Source organism: Dromiciops gliroides, chromosome 5, assembly GCF_019393635.1.
Source record: "Dromiciops gliroides isolate mDroGli1 chromosome 5, mDroGli1.pri, whole genome shotgun sequence".
Taxonomy (NCBI): domain Eukaryota; kingdom Metazoa; phylum Chordata; class Mammalia; order Microbiotheria; family Microbiotheriidae; genus Dromiciops; species Dromiciops gliroides.
Window position 1 is genome coordinate 124771489 of NC_057865.1, and position 23387 is coordinate 124794875.

Sequence of the window (23387 nt, forward strand, 5' to 3'; positions counted from 1 at the left end):
TTGGTGGGCAATAGCAATTAATTTGGAACTTTAAAAAATAAACCCATAATTCTTTACAAGTCATATACTTTAAAAAGAAGTCATATACTTAAAATTATGAATACTATATCAGCAAAGAAATGTTAATTATACAAAGATTTGTTAGGAATTATAAGATTTTCTGCTACAGTTAGTCTATTCAAAATATATACCACCACCCCCCCCCCCATACAAACTGTAGTTAGGTCATTTTCTAGGTTGTGTAGGTCATCAAAGGTACATAAAAATTAGATTGTGTTGAAAACTGCATATTCTAAATTCTCTTTTAACATACACCAGTGTCTCCAAATTATACTTTGGACTGTTTACATTTGAAAATAATCTATGATTTGTCATTGCTGGGCATCTTAAGTAGGTTTAGATATCTGGTTTTTAAGGATGTAGTGGGTACACATAGAAAACGTTATGTTTTCTATGAGCCAAGAAAATGAACATGTGAAGTATTGCAGCAAATCAGGGAAAGGGAGGAGTAGTAAAGAAAGTTGGATAAGAAAATCTCTTTACTCTTGCCCCAGCTAAATGTCTGTCTCTGTCCCTCCTTCCATACAGATTACAAGACAGTAGGCATTTCACCTAGGGTAATGTTAGCTGGTCTAGAAGTGAAATAAAGATTTGCAAATTTCTACCTGAATTGTGTAGTACCAGTAGCCTGGAAACGTAGCCTTTACATATTAGAAGATAGGAAAACATCACATCAATTCTGGTAATATCATCTTTTCTTAATTTCACCTCCTCTAAACTTCATCTCCATACTCAGTTGCAGTTTAGCTGGACTAAATCCAGAGCCTTTACTTTCCTTCCTTTTCCATTGGTGCTAAGGAATTGAATAACAGAACCACCAGGAAAAAAAAAACCCTCTAAAACTATATATTTGAATATGGGGGAACTAAAATCTTAGCAGGGTAGGTTTTTGTTGCAGCTTAGAAACAATCCAACTAAGCAGGAGGAAAAACAGTGAGAAAAGCACCACCAATATCAGTCCTAGGATAGCAGTTAGACTCAACTATGGAATCATAAGAGCAGACAATTTAGAGCTCATCTAAAAGAAAACACTGTATACTGAACGCATAGAGCACTGGACTTGGAGTAGGGATGATCCTGTTCAAATTTGGCCTCACTTACTGACCCTGGGCAAGTCACATCACTTTCCTGAGCTTCATTTGCTTCATCTGTAAAAGGTGTGTGTGTGTGTGTGTGTGTGTGTGTGTGTGTGTGTGTGTGTGTGTGTGTGTGTGTGTGTGTGTGTGTGTGTGTGTGAAGCTCTTAATTTGTTTTTATCTAGTGCACCTACCCCACCTCCATTATAGAGGAGGAAACTGAGGCCCTGAAGTCAAATGACATTATAGAATAAGCCATAGGATTTATAGAGTTTGAAAGTTCCACAGAAATCATTAAGACCTCTCATCTTACCTAAGTCAAACTGTGCCCGAGTGACAGTAAGTAGCAGAGGTGGCATCCTATCTTCTGGCTTGAGATCTAAGGCTTTGTTCAGCACACTACGCCTTGTTTCTAATACTCTTGCTTCAACCTCACAAGTAATCCAGACATGTCCGAGCTAAATTTGAGTTCCATTCTGCAAATTAAAAACGCATCTCGGCAGTCTTTCCGAGGTAGAAAATAAGCTTAAAAAAAGGGGGGTGGGGGAGGTATCTTTCAGACGCTGCTTGTACGGTGGATAGAGTGGCCTGGGCCTCAGGATAAGTTTTTAACAGGAGAGGGACTTTTAAAAAGTCTAAAATGTCAATACGCAACGGAAAAGCGCCTGCTCTATTGGCGTCCAAAGACAAACTGGAATACCAGGTCAGTGCAGACTTCCGCCGGAGCGGGGGGAGGGGGGAGGGCACCCAGCTGGAGCAGGTGCCGGTGAGAGGCCCCACAGGGGCTGCCACAACCGGACACCTGCAGGGGTGGGGGTGGGGAGCGTCCGGCCGTAGCTGCCTCTCTAGCTCAGTACCTGCACATCGGCCAGCACTGCATCTGGGACTCTAGGGAAACTGGGAGAACAGTGAGGACTTGGCAGGCCCAGAGCGTCCTCCACCTTGAGCCGCAAGCATAGCTCCAGGTCTTAGCTCAGTGATTTTCCCTAAACTAGCCAGTTAATCAAGGTTACAAACGGCGCGCACTTGGGAATGCGGCGCGCGCGCATTCCTTCCTCCCCGGACCCTTCTCCTCCCCCTCCAGCTCCCCGCTTCTTAACATTTCATTCCACGTGTTGCTTGTTGTAGGCTCTACAGGTTCCCCACCTGCGACCAGGACTGGCTTCCTGGGCAGCTTATCAACTAGGTTGGGGGGCTAAGGACCTCTGCAGGAGCAATTCCCAAGGCAACCAGGCTCGACTTTCCCCTTCGCAAACCCCGCCTTGTCATTCCCTCTCGCTCTGGTGGCTCCCTATTTTTTCCTCCCCAATTCCCTCCCTCTTCCCCCCCGCCCCAACTCCTGCCCGCCCCTTTCGCCCTGGTGGTAGGAAACAGTCTGGTGCCTAAACTCGACGTGTCCGGAAAGCTGTGGCCGGTTTCCCTTTCGTTCTCCTGCAGCGCAGCTTTCCCTTCCAGGACCAGAGGGCTCAGGCGCTTGCGGGCTGAGGACAGCACTCGGACATCATGCTGGACCCGTCTTCCAGCGAAGAGGAGTCGGACGAAGGGGTGGAAGAGGAGAGACGCGATGTGTTGGTGGCGGCCAGTGGCTCCCAGCGATCCCTGCCCGCGGCTCCTCTCCGGGAAGGGCGGCGGGACCCTCCGGGGCGCCCGGGTAGCAGCAGCGCCGCCAGACCAGTCAGCCCGAGCCCCTCGGTGCTGAGCGAAGGGCGAGAGGAGCTGGAGCGACAGCAACAGGAGGAAAACGAGAAGCGCATCCGCCTGCAGCTCTATGTCTTTGTAGTGAGGTGCATCGCGTACCCGTTCAACGCCAAGCAGCCCACCGACATGGCCAGGAGGCAGCAGAAGGTGAGTTGCAGCAACAGGCGCTGTGTGCCTTGCCTTTCCCCCTCTCCAGTGTTTACTCCTGAAAGAGGTCTTGGGCGTGTGTTTATGCGCGTGTGTAAGTGTGCGTGCCTGCCCGTTGGTTAAGGGTGCTTTATAACACGTATTAAACATAAGGGGGCTTTGTTTGGATTCTCCTTTAAAATACCAATGTCTTTCCAGAAAAGTGATCCTCTCTACTAGTCTGGTAGAAGGGGAAGCAGCAATTGATCCCTTATAGCCCGCAGAGGCTGTCAGAGCTGGCCATTCACAAAACGCAGAGACTGGATCACATCATGTTGTTGTGTTTGCAGCCTGGCCGGGTGAGCTACGGCGGAGTCAGTCAGACTCAAACTCTCAGAAACTCAACTCCAGCTTTGATCCTAACTGCTGGGTCCTCTGGGGTCCTAGCCAGGCAGAGGTTTCGACCTTAAGGGCAGTCAGTTGTGTTTTTTTTTTCCCTAAAAGATATAGCCTAAGCAGGTGTGTAATGGGAGAGGAAGGGTAGAAATTCTCCTGGGTGAGCAGAAGCAAAGTCAAAATGACAAGTTTCCACTAATGTTCTGTAACCAGCGTCGGGAGTCTCATCCAAACACTGGAGGGTGATGTCGACCTCTGAATATATAGAGCCAGGATCCTCCTACAAAAGTAGACTAGAGATAGACCTAAGGTTAAAATTAAAAAGTTATAAGCAATGAGGATTGGGAGAGAGAACCATCTCATTTATTGATAACCATTTCAAGTGATCAGTATTTACGTTATAACAAATATTGTAGGGAGGTGAGTGAGTGGTTTGTTTCAAGTGAGGTCAGCCATCAGCCCTCATTTTGAAATAAAGTCTATTTGGAGTTCTAATGTTATCTTTAAGTTGCAAATGATGATTCAAACTGCCTCTATTCAAAATAATATAAATTTAAATATCTAGGAATATCTTTCCTAGTCAGGTATGGAAAAGACCCTTGAGATCAGACTTCTCATTTTAGGAATTAAAAAACTGAGGTCCCCAGGGATTTTCTGTAATGCATCAGATCAAAGTTATTTCTCCCTTTCCCCCATTTATACTAAACTTCTGTGTATGTTATTTCTGTGAATTGTAAAATGTCAATTTCCAGTTAAACTTTAATCGGAATTCTTTTGAAATAATGTTTGACAAACAAACCTTTTTTAATAGATCAGATTTTTCACAATTGATTCAGTTTTGTCAATCTGTCAGAAATACATTCTAGCTCTACAGTATTGTAGTTCATTCCCTGTCCAGAAGCAGGAGTACACAGGTTATTCTTCTGCAGCTGCTTATTAATTTCATCCCCTATTACATTTAACCTCCATGATGTTTCATAAAGTCAGAAACTGGAAAAGACCATGGAAATCATAGTCCAATCCCCTCATTTAAAAAAGTTGGAAATTGATGACTTTGTTCTCAAGTCCTAGAAAACTAGATATTCCAAGTGTTCAATTTTCTATATCTCAATCTATGTGGAAAACTTGAAAACTTAGCTTGAAATGGACTTTTTTTAGATGGATCAATTTTAAGTGTTTCAAATGAATTTTGGTGAGAGTTTACTTCACTACTAAATCCATTCCTTTATACAAAATACATGTTGGCTTTTTTCTCTATTAACCCATTCAAGATGAAAACATTCAGTTCAGCTAATGAACAAGGTAGGTAAAAAATTAACTTCAATAATTATTTTGAATCAAAATGTAAATAATTTTTAACTTGTATGTTGAAATTTAGAGAGGAAGCTTTTTTGCATATGAATAGCCCCTTGCCTATAGACTCATCATCACTTAATATTCAGGGTTTGTTTTTCTTTTTTAAGATGGCAGGCAATATTAATGAAATTAGTAGCTATTTGCAGGGCTCATTGTCGAGTCATATTTCCAAGAGTTGAGATATACTTATTGATGGAATTACTTAAGATACTTTGAATACTTGTCTCATTTAGGTACTAAAACAATTTATCATTTGTTATTCAAGTAGTCTAGCTATATCTGGCTCCCACTGTTTAACTAGACTATTTCCTCAAAAATTGTTTGTATTGGCATACAGGTGCATCCATGATCCAGTTGGTGGTGTACTGGTGTCTCACTCAGACATCAGAAAGACTAAGCTAAAATTGGAAAAGTAGTACTCTGAATAGGCAAATGTATGCCTTTGAATGTTAGGGTTTTTTTTTAAATAAACATTATCATCAGACCTCTCAAATCAACTTTTATATGTCTTGGGTTTGAGAAAGATCTATAATAAATGGAGATTAGAGTTGGTTATTTGTATGCAGTTCAAAAGAAGTTGGTTTCTTCTTGTGTCTTTGTATGTGCTTGTATATATCTATGTGCCCTAGCATCTGGGTAATAAGTGTCTCAATATTTAGAATAATTTGATGTACAAATTCAGGCCAAAATGATCCATTTCAAAATGATCAAGTTTTGTGTAAATGCAAACAGACTCATGGAATAAATGTCAGATTACCATCCTGCATTGTATTTTGAAGGTACTACCTTAGAATAGTCAAATATCTAGTGAAAGTTTGTGGGAGGCTAAATTGTTTACCATTAAAAACATACAAGGCTGCATATTCTCATATAAAATGTAGAATTGTAGAAGATAATTTTAAATATTGGAAAGAGCTTTATGGTCTTCTATTATAAATCCTTCAAGGTAGAAGGGAAGGATATAAAGCTCAAAGAGGTATCTTGGACTCATCCAAGATTATATAGCTAGTTAGTAGATAAATTAAGATTAGAAACTAAGTCTAGGGGGCAGCTAAGGGGCGCAGTGGATAAAGCATCGGCCTTGGATTCAGATGACCTGAGTTCAAATCTGGTTTCAGACACTTGACACTTATAGCTGTGTGACCCTGGGCAAGTCACTTAACCCTCATTGCCCTGCAAAAAGAAAACAAAAAGAAAAGAAACAGTCTCTTGATTCAATGTACTATAGGGGAACAAGTCCAGGACTGCATAAATCCTTTATAAATGAGTGATTTTTGCAGGTTTCTAAACAAATCTTTACTCTTCTAAAGCATAGGACAATAAGTGAATGTCAAGAAAAAGTAATGTAAAGGCTGATCATGGACTAACTCACTCTTTTTGTTAATGGCTTTGGACCTCAATTTTCCTTATCTGTAAAATGAGGGGATTGGATTCCTAAAGTTTTTTTTATTTTACCATGAAATTGGCAAGTGTATCTTGATGTAGGTGGACTGCAATAAGTGTCATTTTCCTTCTTTCTTTCTTTCTTTCTTTTTTTGTGGGGCAATGGGGGTTAAGTGACTTGCCCAAGGTCACACAGCTAGTAAGTGTCAAGTGTTTGAGGCCGATTTTGAACTCCGGTACTCCTGAATCCAGGGCCTGTGCTTTATCCACTGAGCCACCTAGCCACCCCCAATAAGTGTCATTTTCTAGAAGCACTCATCTAGAAGAGTGCTTCCAATTTATAAGCTCTCAATTATCATCATTAAAGTTGTTCTGTACTGTGACTTATTATGATAATGATTTTGGTTAGTCAAAAGCCTGCATTTCATAGGATCAAGGGCCACTGTATTGAAGGTGTTCATTGTTTGATAAAATAATAACACTGAATTTAAGGGGCTATTGTAAAATAACTTCTCTGAAGATATATTACCACTTTCCCATATTTTGCACTGGAATCATAAGAGGGCTTGTTCATTTATTGTTAAAGAAATAAATTGCAAACTCAGTTCCTTTTTAATATTTTCTTATATATTACCAGTGTAGCTACAATAAATTTTGCCTTGCCTTAGTTTTTCTTCTGACATGTTCACCACTTTCCCTTGACGATTCTCATTGAAATACTTCACAAAGATATAAGAAATGCCACATAAATAATATAGTGCAAAGATAGTTTGAGGTTGAGAAAAGCAAATTTCTAAGAAAAAAAATTACATTAAGTGGGAAAAGAGGGAAGATAAGTAAGAGAAAGTATTGAGGGTAGGTGGTTTTTGGCCTCTCTGTTACAGTTCTCCCATTTGAATATTTTAGAAACTTAAGTATTAGAATAACATTTTGTAGCTGGGGGAGTAAGAGCAGGATAGGAGGGAGAGAAGAAGAGAACATGAATGTGAATATGAATGTGTTTGGGGGAGGAGGGTGTTCATTTCCAGCAAACCTTTATTAAGGTTTGTGTACTGTGTACAAAGAACTATGTTAAGTGCTGAGGGAAAGTGAAGTAGAAAGTAGACTCAGAGATTTATAAAATCAGAGCTGGAAAGAACCTTAGAGGCCGTCTAGTTCAAACCCCTCAGTTTACAGAGAAGAACTGAGACCCAGAAGATTACCTGACTTAGAGTAGGAAAAAAACACGATTTGAACCCTTCTTCTAAACACCAGGTCCAGTGCTCTTTCTAGTGAGACTTCATCCCTGCCATCATGGAGTACTCTGACTAGGATATAAATTTTAACATAAATGCATGAGTTCTCAATGTGCTAGGTTAGGTTGGAGGAATGAAATAATTTTTGAACTTCTGAAGGAACGGATTGCATAACACTATCCTTCAAGTTCAATAGGTTTCCCAAGCTCAGGTAAAGACTGAAATTCTTTAGGAGGGAATTTCAGGTTCATGAAAATAGTCCATCTTCACTTGAGAAAATATGGGTAACGAATCTTTTTGTAATATTTTCAGGGGAAGGAGAAGGGAGAAGCAAAATGCCTCTTATCATTACTGTAGCTGACATTCATATAGACTTGATCTATATAGCTCTTGGGCCCTTAAATGGGATTAATGATAAAAAGGAAGCAACATCGTTAGTTCTTAGAAGACAATCATAGGATATTCCATGCGATTAGAAAGTGAGCTTGATATCTCTTTTTTTATATAGAAACTAATATAATTTAAGTTGACTTGAGACTACTATCCTCCCTTCTTACCATCCACAAAAAAATGGCAGCTGAGAAATGGTAACATCTATTGGTGTAGAACTAATACATTTGAAGTGAGAATTTCCCAATTCTATTACCAAACCCCACAGCCAAGTAAGGCATTTTGAAACTTCACAATATGTATGGTTTTCTTGCCTGCAGGTTTCTAGCAGCCCTGCTGATAGCCTAAAAGACTACCCTCTTAGGGATTTAGGATTTATTTATTGTAATTAGGATAATTTATTCTTTCTGCTGGTTAGGTATTGGTACATTATTGAACAAATACAGCATGGATGTACTATATTGTTTGTTGCTTTTAGTAATATATCATAGATTTTGGGGAAAGATGGAATCCCTGAATCAAAATAGAACCTCAAACTGGACTGAAAACATGATCTCAGTGAAAACTGCTCATACTTTTTCATTTAAGTAATCCAACCCTCCACAGGGTATCATGAGACCACAGCACTTAATTTCTTGGAATGAGTTGTGCTAATGAGAACTCAGACCAATTAAGTGAGTTTGGCATTTGCTTCCTTCTATCAAAAGTAAAATCAGCTGTAAATTTGGCATGTACAGATCATCTGTCTATAAGAATGAAACAGAATTATTTTTATGTGCTTCTCCCCCTTAATTTTGTGTTCTCAAAATCAGGTAAACAAAACAGTTTGAAAGGTTATTAGATGCCTTAGAAAAAATAAGCTACCAAATTATGAGGAGCCTGAGGAGATCGTATCCTGCTGAGTAGCTCTGGCTAGTAAGTCTTTACTAGACCATTTTTACATTATTTCACAATTTTTTATAGAATAACTTCATCTCTTTCTGATTGGGTTTAGTTCTCCATTTCAGAAGAAGGTTAAGTTTGATGGTAACAATTCGATATCCATGAAACCTAGGTGATTGGTACCCTCCCTAGAGCCTTGAAGGAAATCGAGTGAAATTTTGGAATGGAAGGTTATCATGTTTGACTTGTCATTTAAAGTCCTCTGTGCTAAAGAATTGTCTATTGTCAATGAGTTACCTTCTCTAAGGGTTTCAGATGGATCTGGAAACTATAGAGCCATGTCTTATTTCTATCCAGCCAAGCTTCAGTCTAAAATGAAGAGTGAAATCATTGAATAGTTAAGTAAACAACTTATGAGGAAGTAAGGAAGGGATGATGGATTCTGTCTAATCTACTAAAGTTATTTGCGAGAATAAATAAGCATGTTGTAAGGGTAAGTCAGAAGTACATATGAATTATCTAAAATTTTCAGACTGCTTCTGACAAGTTCTGTTTAAAGGTATTAAAATTAAGTTGAAAATTGGCAATAAATTGATTTAATGTATTCTTCAAAAGTTGTTATTTTTATTTAATATACTTTATTTGTTTTAATCAGTTAGGATCCACCTTCCCCAATTTACCTCTCCTCCCCCACATTGAGAACACAAGAAAAACCGAACTCATTTTGAAGATGTATAGTCAATTAAAACAGATTTCCACATTGGCCATGTCACCCAATTTCATTCTTTGTTTGGAGTCTTTCACCTCTTTATCAGGAAATGGGTAGCATGTTTCCTCATTAGACCTCTGGAATCCTGGTTGTTTAGTTGGTAATTATTCTGATAAATTTGACTCATTTCTCTATATGTTTGAGAAATTGAACCTTTATCAGAGAAACTTGCTGTAAAGATTGTATTTCAGCTTGTTGCTTTTCTTCTAATCTTGTTTGCATTGACTTTGTGCAAAACCTTTTAAATTTAATAGAATCAAAATTTTCCATTTTATATTTTGTAATGCTCTCTTTCTCTTGTTTGGTCATGAGCCTGTAAGTCACTTAACTTCTTTAAGAATTTGGTTGCTATGTCACTTGGTGCAAATATGTTTAGTATTGATATTACTTCATTGTCTATGGTACAATTTAGCAAGATGTGCTTTCCTTTCTTATCTCTTTTAATTAGGTTATTTTTGCTTTTGCTTTGTTTGAGATCAGGATTGCTAACCCTGCTTTTTTTTTTTTTTACTTCACGGAAGCCTAATAGATTTTGCTCTAGCCCCTTAGCTTTTCTCTGTGTGTGTCTCTCTAGCTCAAATGTGTTTCTTATAAACAACATATTGTAGGATTCTGGTTTTTGATCTTCTCTGCTGTTTCTGTTTTATTGGAGAGTTCATCCCATTCATAGTTATAATTACTATGTATTTCCCTCCCATTATTTTCATTCCTCATTTTCCTCTCTCTCCTTTCCCACTTCCCCTCCTCACCAGTGTTTTGTTTCTGTCTACTGCCTCCCCTGGTCTGCCCTCTATTCTGTCAGTCTCTTCCTCAGCACTCTTTACTTAATTTCCTCCTGTCCTATTTTTCAGTTGGGTAAGTTATATTTCTATATTCAACTGATTGTGTATATTATTCCCTCTTTGATTTGATTTTTTTTTGTGGGGCAGTGAGGGTTAAGTGACTTGCCCAGGGCCACACAGCTAGTAAATGTCAAGTGTCTGAGGCTGGATTTGAACTCAGGGCCTCCTGAATCCAGTGCTGGTGCTTCGTCCACTGTGCTACCTAGCTGCCCCTATTATTCCCTCTTTGAGCCAACACTGATGAGAGTGAGGTTCAAGTGATGCCCATCACCCACCTTCCCAACTTTCCCTTAATTATTTTTATGTCATTCCCTTAAATTCACCTTGTATCAATACCCTATATCTATGTATATTCCTTCTAACTGTACTATTTAGGGATACAGTCAAGAATTATCAGTATCTTCTTCCCCTGTAGGGATGTAAACAGTTCAGCTTCATTAAGTCTCTTACGTTTTCTTTTACCTTTTTATCTTTTCAAACTCCTCTTGGGTCTTGATATTAGAGAGAGAAATTTTTGTTCAATTCTGCTCTTCTTATGAAAGCTTGAAATCCTTCAAGTTTATTGAATGCCCATTTTTCCCTTGAAGTATTATGCTTAATTTCTCTGGGTAGATGATTTTTGGTTATAGTCCTAGCTCTTTTGCCTTTTAGAATATCAAGGTCTATGTTCTCTGATCCTTTAAATTTGCAGCTGCTAAGTCCTGTGTAATCTTGATTGTGGTTCCCTGATATTTCAATTGTTTCTTTCTGGCCACTTGCAGTATTTTTCCTTCATCTGATAGTTCTGTAATTTGGCTATAATGTTTCTTGGAGTTTTTATTTTGGGATCTCTTTCCTGAGGTGATCAGTGGATTCTTTCAATGCCTATTTTGCCCTCTGGTTCCAGGATATCTGGTCAGTTTTCCTTGATAATTACTTGAAAGGTGCTGTCCAGTTCTTTCTTTGGATTATAGCTTTCAGGTAGTCCAGTGATTCTGACATTGTCTATCCTAGATCTATTTTCCAGGTCAGTTGTTTTAATTTCTATTTTTTCATTCTTTTGAATTTCTTTGATTGCTTGTTGGTATTTTATAGAGTCATTAGTTTCCTTTTGCCCAATTCTAACTTTTAAGGAGTAGTTTTCTTCACTGGATTTTTGCATCTCCTTTTTTTATTTGGCCATTTCTACTTTTTAAGCAGTTTTCTTTTTCCAGGCTATTGACTCTTTTTTTCATAATTCTCTTGCATCACTCTCATTTCTTTTCCCAGTTTTTCTTCTGTCTCTCTTTTATGATTTTAAGCTCCTTTTTGAGCTCTTCCATGAGTTCTTTCTGGGCTTGAGACCACTTCCCATTTTTTTTTTGGGGGGGTGGTTAACACATAGGTTCTTTGACATTGTTGTCCTCTTCTGAGTTTGTGTCTTGATCTTCCCTGTCTCCACAATAACTTTTGATGATCAGAGTCTTTTTGTTTCTATTTTTTGGCCATTTTCCTTTCTTTAAAATTTGAACTCTGCTCCCAAGGTGGAAGGGGCACTGTCTCATCCTTCTTGTGCCAGGGGCTGCAGCCCCTGGCTGTATACCTGGTGCTGCACTGATGTTGCCCTGAGGCCCACAGGAGACCCTCTTTTCTGGTCCTGTACAGAGGGGATAGAGTTGGGGGGTGGCAGGTGCTTCTAGATGCTATAGGGGTCTGGCAACTTACTTGGTGCTGAGCCAGGGTCCTGGTAATGTTGTTTGATGTATGCTGAGACTGGTTGGGTATTTCTGTGTTTTCCCTGGGCTATAATGAATCACATTAAAGTCTGGCCAGGTGGCTGCCCTGCCCCAGGGCTATGCTGAGGCACATGGTGATCTGGTGTTAATATTCGCCTGTTCCAATTTACTGGGACTCAGGATCTGCTGCTGGTTTGCTGACGTGGGACTTGCTGCTGGCTTGTTGGGGCATTTTCTGTCCTGGACCGTGTTCCCCCTTTACCAGAGTGAGACAGCGCTTTCTTGTTAATCTTACAAATTTCTTGGACTAGAAGATTGTTTCACCCTGTCTTTTTTACTGGTTCTGCTGTTCCAGAATTTGTTTTAGGGTGCTTATCTTATGGTTGTTCGGAAGTGAATATGGAAGTTATGGCAATTTACTACTTACTCCACTATCTTGGCTCCTGGAAATCTCTCTTATTACATTTATTTTAAAAATTAACTTTTAAAAAACTTGTGTTTAATCTCTTCTAAGTATTCTATTTCTATTTTGTGTCCAAGATGTGTTTTTCTTTGAGGCATTGCTTGTAGATTTTTGGATCATTCTCTTCTGCATTTGTGTCTTGATCATCCCAGCCATCATAATAGGTCATTGTGGTAGGATTCTTATTTTTTGTTTGCCCGTTCTCCCAAGCTACTTCCTGACTTCAGAATTTATGTTATGCTCTGAGTAATTTTGGAAGGAAGTTCTAGGCTGGTCCTGTTGCTTCTTTGTTGGAGGTATTAAATATTATGTTATTCCAGGATCTCAGAGACAGTTTGGGGACCTGCAAGCTTTTGGTGCTTCCAAAGTAGTTTGATTCAGGGCAAATTTTGATCGTTTCCCCTTCCACCACCCTGGGCTCTGCAAGTTCTTGACCAGGGTTTGAGTCTGAGCAATAGTAGGCTACTGCTGAACTTTGCCTCTATTAGCTAGCTGGGAAGCTCTGTTGGTTCAAAGTGGCAAAATTGGTGGCTCCTCTTTGGTCTGAAATTCTTGCCTCCATTTTTCCTCTACAGGCTGAGATAAATAAGTGAGACCCTGCTTTGAGTTTGGGATCTAAGCCAACTACTGCTGCTGGCTTCTGAACTTTATCCTTTCCCTGTACATGGACATCCCTACCTGGGAACATCTAGTGTCCATAGACCTCCCTGCCTTCCTATACCTACCTAGGCCAGACAGAGGGTTCACCATGACATTTTCTTCATTTCCCCATTAGGATTCAGTCTGGTGAATTTTTTATAATTGTTTAGAGGAGCTTGTGTTACTGAGCTCTGCTGCACTGGTTCCTACCACTCTGCCATCTTGGCTTCACCCCAACTTATGGTGTTAGGGTTTTTTGTTTTTGTTTTTAAAACACAGCCAATATAATCTTTAATGTTTTAGCATCCACACAATGTCATAGAAAGAAGATGTTCTGTGCATCTTTATGCTGAGGTGTCAACAGATGAAGTGGTTGGGGCATTTGTTTGGCTATCATGTTATTCACAAAGACAGAGATGGCCACACATCTTCAGTAGCTGATGAGTTGCAGGAGAAAATAGTGAGAGGGACACTTCTACTGCTGCTAGTAGTTCTGGCAAAGAGGAGTGCCAATGCGTGCATCCTTTTTTATGCATTTCCAATCTTTCTTTCTCAAATGTTTCCTAGCCCTACCACATGCTTGGTCTTTCCCTATCCTGAAAAAATATGCCCACTCCTAGAAAGAGTAGTTTATATTCCCTGCATCATTTTCCTTAGCACCCACTCATTCAGCAAAACTGACTTCTCTTCTTATGCCTTTACTAAAACAGCTTTTTCTAAGGTCCCCCGACTGCTGAATGCAATGTATTTTTACAGTTCTTTTTCTCCTTGATCTCTCTCTATTTCTTGATTCTACTTCTCATTTGGGTTGTGTGACATTCTGCCATCATGTTTCTCTCCCTAGTTCTATGACTAGTTCTCTATCTCGCTGGCTCTTCCTCATCTTTCTTTTAAGCATGATTGTATACCAGGGTTTCCTTCACCCTAAAAGTCTAGTTAACTGCCAAGTTTTGAGGTTTCTCCCTCATTTGTGGTGACGGTGGAGTTGGAGTTGATTTTTGAGATTAGATTTCCCAATTTCAAGAAGGATGGAAATTAATCACAGGCCCGATTCCAATATTGATCAGCACAGAAATTTTAACCTCTGTATTTTTCCAAACTGGGCTCATTTCCCTTTCCTTGGGCATCCTGATAGGTTTCCACCCAAGAGGGGATCACCATTTTGGAGCCAGACTTAATGAGGACATGTGATCATCTTTAGCCCTATTCTACCTCAAAACTCCCAAACTCAAGTAACCCACCAGCTTCAACTTCCCCAGAAGTAAGAACTATAATCTGTGATACTATAGCTGAGTATTTCTACTGCTTCAATTCTTCTTGCATTTAGCTTTTCCTCTCCAGTCCCACTCTAACCTTTCTAGTTTAGGCCTTCATCTTTTTCCTCCTAATAGAACTTCATTCCAGTCTATCCCTTTGCCAATCCATATTTGACATTGCTGTTCTTGTCCTGGTAATTTTCTAAATGAATCTCTCTGATCATGTAATTTCTCTAACCTTTAAAGATTACCCAATTGATTAGAAAATAAAATTTAACTACTGAGCCTCCACAGGCTTTTCACAGCCTACTTGTGCAGTCTTACCTCATCCAGTTCCCCTTCCCAAACTCTGTGTTTCAGCCAAACTTGACTATTTTCTGTCCTCTTATTTTCTTCAGCTTTCTCTTGTCACCAATGCTTTGTTCAAACTGTCACCATATTTGGAATGCATTTGTTGTCCATTTCTCCTTATCTGTATGTATGCTGTTGTCATTGTTTTATTTCAAAGCACAGATAAGATGATGCTTCTTTCATAAAGCTTCTCTTAATCTTTTGATGATGATTTTCCCCTAAAATTTCTAATATTACTTTCCTGAATTTTTTTCTCTTTCATTTAAATATCACTAATTATTATTGTTAATGCTTTACAATTTGAAAATTAACTTAAATACATTATTGCATGTTATTCTTACAGTAACCTTGTGGGTTATGTACATTAATTCAGGTATTATCACTACTTTATTGATGAGGAAGCTGAGACCAGAGATATTATATATTGTACCCATGGTCACACAGCTAGGGGTATCAGAGATAGAATTTGAGCCTAGGTCTCTCCTGATTCCCTTTCCCTTCCTTTCCCTTCCCTGTTTCCCCTTTGTGCACTTCTTGCTTATATCACAATTACTTGTATACTTCTTGTTTCTCTCTCTCTCTCTCTCTCTCAGTATATTATATTGTAAACTTTTATTCCTCTCTAATCAATTTTGTTTGTTTGTTTTTTTGCAGGGCAATGAAGGCTAAGTGACTTGCCCAGGGTCATACAGCTAGTAAGTGTCAAGTGTTTGAGGCCAAATTTGAACTCAAGTCCTCCTGAATCCAGGGCCAGTGCTTTATCCACTGTGCCACCTAGCTGCCCCACCCCTAATCTTTTTTTCCATCCCACTTATAATAATAGCTATTCCAAATCTATTCTCTTAATCCTCTCCTGGAATCTCTTCTCACACTCTTAGCTAAGACCTCATCAAAAAGTTTACCTAGATAATTCTCTGCAGGCTCTATGTTTCTCCCTTTCTCTTCATCTCACAGTCTCTTGACTATTTCCTATTTTCTTCTGTTCTTTGATTAAGAGATGGCATTTCTTCTTCCCCAAGGTCAAGCTGTCTACATATAACCTTGATCCAATTTCTTTCTGTCTTCTCCAAAAGATGGTACCCACCATTTTCTGCTATCTTCTCTAATCAATGATTCAGGAATTGGATTAGAATTTGAAATCCTCCTGCACCATAAAAATGTGTTAAAAGCAACTTTACTGTCAATAAGAACAAAAGGAATACAATTCCTGGTAAAATTCAATAAAAACACTACTCTCTTCTGTCTCTTTGTTTTGCCTTTTTCTTTACCCTGAAAGACCAGCAGTTGTCAATGATAGGTCAAAAAGGTATTCCTGAAGGGCAATGGAAATTCTTCTAAAACTTACAGTCCTTGACTCCATATATATGACTTTTAATATATCTCTAGGCCTGTAGATTAAAAAAAATCACAAAGATGAATGCTCTGTGTAGCACAAAAATCACTCATAAGCAGAACTGACTACATTGTTCTTTGTTAAGGGGATCATACAGACCCCTACTGACCACAGCATAGCATTATGGCCTCTGTCTAGATTGATGATGGAGCCAGTCTCTAATCTCTGTTGTACTTCTAAGGGTACCAATCTGATTATTCTGTTCAGCAAAAGGCCTGTTATATATCTGATGGACACTTATATGCCCTGTAAACAATAGTATGTGGTGGGAAATATTAGCAAAATCTTTCCATTGTCCTTAACTCCAAAGTGGAAAGTCTTCGATAGTTAATTTTTTGTTCTTAAATAGAACTATGGGCATCACCTAGAAGTTTTTTTTTTAATAAAAGTATTTTATTATTTTCCAGTTACATGTAGAAATAGTTTTCAACATTTGTTTTGATAACATTTCCAATTTCAAATTTTTCTACCTCCCTTCCCTCCCTCCCCCCGCCCCATAGAGCAGGTAATATGATATAGGTTATATATATATATATATATATATATATATATATATATATATATATATACACATACATATACATATATACATATACATATATATATTAACATCAAACATACTTCTGCATTAGTCATGTTATACAAGAAGAATCAGAGCAAAAAGGAAAAACCTCAAAAAAGAAAAACAACAGCACCAAAAACAAAAGAAATAGTATGATTCAATCAGCATCCATAATCCACAGTTCTTTTTTTCTGGATTTGGATATCCTTTTCCATCAGGAGTCCTTTGGAACTTTATTGTACCATTGTATTGGTGAGAAGAATCTAGTCTATCACAGTTGATCAACACATAATGTTGATGATACTGTGTACAATGTTATTCTGGTTCTGCTCATCTCACTCATCATCAGTTCATGCAAGTCCTTCCAGATTTCTCTGAACTCCCCTTGCTCATTGTTTCTTACAGAACAATAGAATTCCATGACATTCATATACCACAACTTGTTCAGCCATTCCCCAATTGATGGGCAACCCCTCAGTTTCCAATTCCTTGCCACCACAAAAAGAGCAGCTATAAATATTTGTGTACATGTGGGTCCTTTTCCCTTTTTTATGATCTCTTTGGGAAAAAGACCCAAAAGTGGTATTGCTGGGTCAAAGGGTATGTACAGATTTATAGCCCTTTGGGAATAATTCCAAATTGCTCTCCAGAATGGTTGGAACAATTCACAGCTCCACCAACAATGCATTTGTGTTTCGATTTTTCCACAGCTTCTCCAATATTTATTATTTTTCTTTTTTTTTGTCATATTAGCCAATCTGATAGGTGTCAGGTGGTACCTCACAGTTGTTTTAATTTGCATTTTTCTGATCAGTAGTGAGAGCATTTTTTCATATGGCAGTAGATAGCTTTGATTTCTTCATTGAAAACTTCCTGTTCATATACTCTGACCATTTCTCAGTTGGGGAATGACTTGGATTCTTATAAATTTTATTTAGTTCCGTATATATATTTTAGAAATGAGGCCTTTATCAGAAGTACTGGCCCTAAAAATTGTTTCCTAGCTTTCTACATCCCTTCTAATTTTGGAAGCGTTACTTCTGTTTGTACAAAAACTTTTTAATTTAATGCAGTCAAAATCATCCATTTTGAATTTCATTATATTCTCTATCTCTTGTTTGGTCATAAACTGTTCTCCTTGCCAAAGATCTAAAAGGTAGACTATTCCTTCCTCTCCTAATTTATGTTTGGTATCACCTCTTATGTCTAAATCATGGACCCATTTTGACCTTATTTTAGTATAAGGTGTAAGATGTTGGTCTATGCCCATTTTCTGCCATACTATCTTGCAGTTTTCCCAGCAGTTTTTGTCAAATACTGAATTCCTATCCCAGAAGCTGGAGTCTTTGGGTTTATCAAACAGTACATTACAAAAGTCATTTACTACTGTGTCTCCTGTGCCTAGCCCTATTCCATTGATCCTCCACTCTATTTCTTAGTGAGTGCCAGATAATTTTGATGACTGCCACTTTATAGTAGAGCTTCAGATTTGGTAGAGGTAACCCACCTTCCTGTGCATTTTTTCCCATTATTTCCCTGGATATTCTTGACTTTTTGTTTTTCCAGATGAATTTTGTTATTATTTTTTCTAGCTCTATAAATAATTTTGAGGTAGTCTGATTGGTATGGCACTGAATATAAGTAAATTAATTTAGGTAGAATTGTCATTTTTACTGTATTAGCTCTGCGATCCATGAGCAATTGATATCTTTCCAATTATTTAGATCTGATTTGATTTGTGTGAAAAGTGTTTTGTAATTGTGTTCATAGGGTTCCTGGGTTTGTCTTGGAAAGTAGACTCTCAAGTATTTTATATTATCTACCATTACTTTAAATGGAATTTCTCTTTCTATCTCTTGTTGCTGGACTTTGTTGGTCATGTATAGAAATGCTGATGATTTATGTGGATTTATTTTATATCCTGCTACTTTGCTAAAGTTGTTAATTATTTCAAGTAATTTTTGAGTTGATTCTCTAGGATTCTCTACATATACCATCATTTCATCTGCAAAGAGTGATAATTTTGTTTCCTCCTTGCCTATTCTAATTCCTTTAATTCCTTTTTCTTCTCTGATTGCCAAAGCTAACATTTCTAGTACAATAGTAAATAATAGAGGTGATAATGTACATCCTTGTTTCACCCCTGATCTTATTGGGAAGGCCTCCAACTTATCTCCATTACATATAATGCTTGCTGATGGTTTTAGGTAGATACTGCTTATTATTTTAAGGAAAGATCCACCTATTCCTAAGCTCTCTAGTGCTTTTATTAGGAATGGGTGCTGTGTTTTGTCAAAAGCTTTCTCTGCATCTATTGAGATAATCATATGATTTTGGTTAGTTTTCTTATTGATGTGGCTGACTATGTTAATAATTTTCCTAATGTTGAACCAGCCCTGCATTCCTGGTAGAAATCCCACCTTGTCATAATGTATTATCCTGGTGATCACTTGCTGTAATCTCCTTGCTAGTATCTTATTTAAGATTTTAGCATCAATATTCATTAGGGAAATTGGTCTATAATTTCCTTTCTCTGTTTTTGATCTGCCTGGTTTTGGTATCACCACCATATTTGTATCATAAAACAAATTTGGTAGAACTCCTCCTTCACCTATTTTTCCAAATAATTTGTATAATATTGGAATTAATTGTTCTTTAAATGTTTGGTAAAATTCACTTGCAAACCCATCTGGCCCTGGGGATTTTTTCTTAGGGGGGTTCATTTATGGCTTGTTCCATTTCTTTTTCTGATATGACTTATTTAAGGATTTTATTTCCTCTTCAATTAACTGGGCAGCTTGTATTTTTGTAAATATTTATCCATTTCATTTAGATTGTCAAATTTGTTGGCATACAGTTGTGCAAAATAGTTCCTAATTATTGCTTTAATTTACACTTCATTGGTGGTAAATCACCCCTTTCATTTTTGGTACTGGGAAATTTGGTTTTTCTTCTTTCTTTTTTTTTTAATCAAATTAACCAATGGTTTATCTATTTTATTATTTTTTTCATAAAACCAGCTCTTAGTTTTATTGATTCATTCTATAGTTTTCTTGCTTTCAATTTTATTAATTTCTCCTTTAATTTTCAGGATTTCTAGTTTAGTGTCTAATTGGGGACTTCTAATTTGTTCTTTTTCTAACATTTTAAGTTGCATGCCCAATTCATTGATCTCTGCTTTCTCTTTTTTATTCATGTAAGCAGTTAGAGCTATAAAATTTCCCCTAAGCACTGCTTTGGCTGCATCCCATAGATTTTGGTATGTTGTCTCATTATTGTCATTCTCTTGGATAAAGTTATTAATTGTTTCTATGATTTGTTGTTTGACCCATTCATTCTTTAGAGTGGAATTATTTAGTTTCCAATTAATTTTCAGTCTACCTATTCATGGCTCTTTCTTACATGTCATTTTTATTGCATCATGATCTGAGAAGGATGCATTTACTATTTCTGCCTTTCTACATTTGACTATGATGTTTTTGTGCCCTAGTACATGGTCAATTTTTGAAAATGTGCCATGTACTGCTGAGAAAAGGTATATTCCTTTCTATCCTCATTCAGTTTTCTCCAGACATCTATCATGTCTCACTTTTCTAGTATTTTATTCACCTCTTTTACTTATTTCTTATTTATTTTGTGAGTAGATATTTCTAATTCTGAGAGGGGAAGATTCAGATTCCCTACTAGTATAGTATTACTGTCTATTTTCTCTTGTAACTCATTTAACTTCTCTAAGAATTTGGACGCTACAAGACTTGGCGCATATGCATTTAATATTGATATTACTTCATTATCTATAGTACCTTTTAGCAAGATATAGTTTCATTCCATATATGTTTTAATTATATCTAATTTTGACTTTGCTTTGTCTGAGATAAGGATTGCTACCCCTGCTTTTTTTTGTGTGTGTGAGGCAATTAGGGTTAAGTGACTTGCCCAGGGTCATACAGCTAGTAAGTGTTAAGTGTCTGAGGCAGGATTTGAACTCAGGTACTCCTGACTCCAGGGCCAGTGCTCTATCCACTGTGCCACCTAGCTGCCCCTACCCCTGCTTTTTTTACTTTAGCTGAAGCATAATATATTCTGCTCCAGCCTTTTACATTTACTCTGTGTGTATCTCTCTGCTTCGAATGTGTTTCTTGTAAACATCATATTGTAGGATTCTGGTTTTTAATCCACTCTGCAATTTGCTCGTGGGTGGTTTTTTTTCCAACAAACATTTATTTTATTTTCCATTTACATGTAAGGGTAGTTTTCAACATTCATTTTCATAAGATTTAGAGTTCTAAATTTTTCTCCCTCCCTCCCTTTCCTCCCCCCTCCACAGATCACAACCAGGTTATATATACACAATCCACAAGTGTTCTTTTTATCAGTTCTTTCTATAGGGGTGCATAGTAAGCTTACTCATTAGTTCCTTGGGATTGTCTTGGATCATTGCACTGCTGAGAGTAGTTAAGTCATTCACAGTTACTCCTTGAACAATACTGCTGTCACTACACACAGTGTCCTTTCAGCTCTGCTCACTTCACTATATACATGGATGTTCATTAGTCTTTCAAGGTTTTTCAGGCGATCATCCTGTTTGTCATTTCCTGTAGCACAAGTCCATTCCACTACAGTCATATAACACAGCTTTTTCCATCATTCCTCAATTGATGGACATTCCCTTGATTCTCAATTCTTAGCCTCCACCAAGAGTTGCTATAAATATTTTTTGTACAATTTTTCCCCCTTTTCTCTCTTTCATGATTACTATTGTTAACTGTTTCCCTTCCATCCTATTCCCTTTCCCATGATATTAATTCTATTATCCATCTTCTTTCATCCTATCCCTCTTCAAAAGGGATTTGCTTCTGTCTGTCCCCTCCCCCTCTCTGCCCTTCATTCTTTTGCCCCTCTCTCTTTATTCCCTTCCCCTCCTATTTTCCTGCAGGGTTATAGAGATTACTCCACCCAATTGAGTGTGTACATTAGTCCCTCCTTGAGCCAATTCTAATGAGATTGAAGTCTTTGAGCCAATTCTGATGAGTGTTAGGCTCATTTACTGCCCAGATTAAATAGATTACTCCACCCAGTTGGGTGTGTCTGTTAGACCCTCCTTGTGGAAGCTCTGATGAATTTAAGATCTATGAGCCTTTTCTGATGAGTGTAAAATTCATTTACTGCCCTGCTCCTCTCCCATCTCTTCCCCCACTCCATAAGCCTTTTCCTGTTACTTTCATGTAGGATTTCACTTCTGCCCTTCCCCCTCCCCCAATGAATTCCCTTCACCCCTCAATTTAACCCTAAAGATGTTATCATCTAGCTAAGTGACACAGTGGACAAATCATCACCCCTGGACCCAGGAGGATCCCAGCCAAAACCTGGCCTCAAACACAAGACAGTCGCCCACTGTACAACCCCAGGTATGTCCCCCAGTTCCAATTTTTTTTTATGGTTCTCTAGGGTCTTGTATTTGAAAATCAAATTTGCCATTCAGTTCAGGTCTTTTCATCACAAATATCTGAAAGTCCTCTTTTTCATTAAAGTCCCATTTTTTTTTCTGCTGAAAGATTGTGAGTTTTGGTGGGTAGGTGATTCTTGGTTGTAATCCCATTTCCTTTGCCCTTTGGAATATCATATTCCATGCCCTCCGGGCCTTTAATGTAGAAGCTGCTAGATCTTGTGCTATCCTGACTGGGGCTCCACAGTACTTGAATTCTTTCTTTTTGGCCGCTTGCAACATCTTCTCCTTGACCTGAGAGCTCTGGAATTCGGCTATAATATTCCTAGGAGTTTTCCTTTTGGGATCTCTTTCTGGAGGTGATTGGTGGATTCTTTCAATTTCTATTTTAGCTTCTTCTTCTAGAATTTCAGGGCAATTTTCTCTGAGAATATCTTGGAAGATGGTGTCTAAGCTGTTTCCTTGATCATGATTTTCAGGTAAACCAATAATTTTCAAATTATCTCTCCTGGACCTATTTTCCAGGTCGGCAGTTTTTCCCAGAAGATATTTCACATTGCCCTCTATTTTTTTATTCATTTGGATTTGCTTTATTGTGCCTTGGTTTCTCCTAAAGTCACTGGCTTCCATTTGTTCAATCCTCATTCTTAGGCAATTATTTTCATCAGAGAACTTTTGTACCTCCTTTTCCATTTGACTTTTCAAGCTGTTGACTTTTTTTCTCATGTTTTTCCTGCATCACCCTCAATTCTCTTTCCATTTTTTCCTCTATCTCTCTAATTTTATCTTCAAAGTCCTTTTTGAGCACCTCTATGGCCTGAGACCAATTCGTATTTTTCTTGGAAGCTTTAGATATAGGGGCCCTGATGTTGACATCTTCTTCTGAGGGTTCCCCTTGGTCTTCCTTGTTACTGAAGAAACTTTCTATGGTCCTCACCTTTCTCTGTCGGCTCATCTTGCCTTTCTTTTACTAGACTTTTAGCTCCTTAAATAAAGTGGGGCACTGTTTCCAGGCTGCAGTATCCCAGGCTTAAGAAGTTCCAGGTGGTATGATTTAAGGAGAATCAGGTTCTTCCTTCACCTGACCTGTTTCTTGGTTCTAGATGACCCCAGACCAACTTGCCAATCAACCAGCTTTGTGTGTTGTGGTTGTTAGCTCTGACAAGCCTGTGCCCCTCCCCCACCTGGGCCACTGTTACTTGAGCCTACCACCTGATTCTCAGTAGGGGGTGTAAAATCCAAGTTTTGCCTTAGCACCAGCATAGTCTTTCCCCTGCCCAGGGCTCAGCCCACTCACCAGACTGTGAGCTTAGTTCCAGACGACACTGGTGCTTCAGCTGATTCAGAGGCTCTGGGGGTCTCCTTCTCTG

At 38.3% G+C, this 23387-nt stretch overlaps 1 protein-coding gene across 13 annotated transcripts in view; it reads left to right on the plus strand.

Annotated features, from left to right (window-relative positions):
- Nucleotides 1-1993: 1993 nt before the first annotated feature.
- The window catches only part of CADPS2 (calcium dependent secretion activator 2), a 746428-nt gene continuing 725034 nt past the window's right edge, over nucleotides 1994-23387 (plus strand). For 3 of the 13 annotated variants that reach the window (XM_043965477.1, XM_043965478.1, XM_043965483.1), the window contains exon 1: nucleotides 2002-2981. In XM_043965477.1, the coding sequence (XP_043821412.1) occupies nucleotides 2640-2981 (342 nt within the window). In that variant the 5' untranslated portion in view covers nucleotides 2002-2639. Of the gene's footprint in view, nucleotides 2982-23387 lie in introns of all 13 variants that reach the window. The other 10 variants (XM_043965473.1, XM_043965479.1, XM_043965481.1 and 7 more) reach the window with 6 other exon arrangements.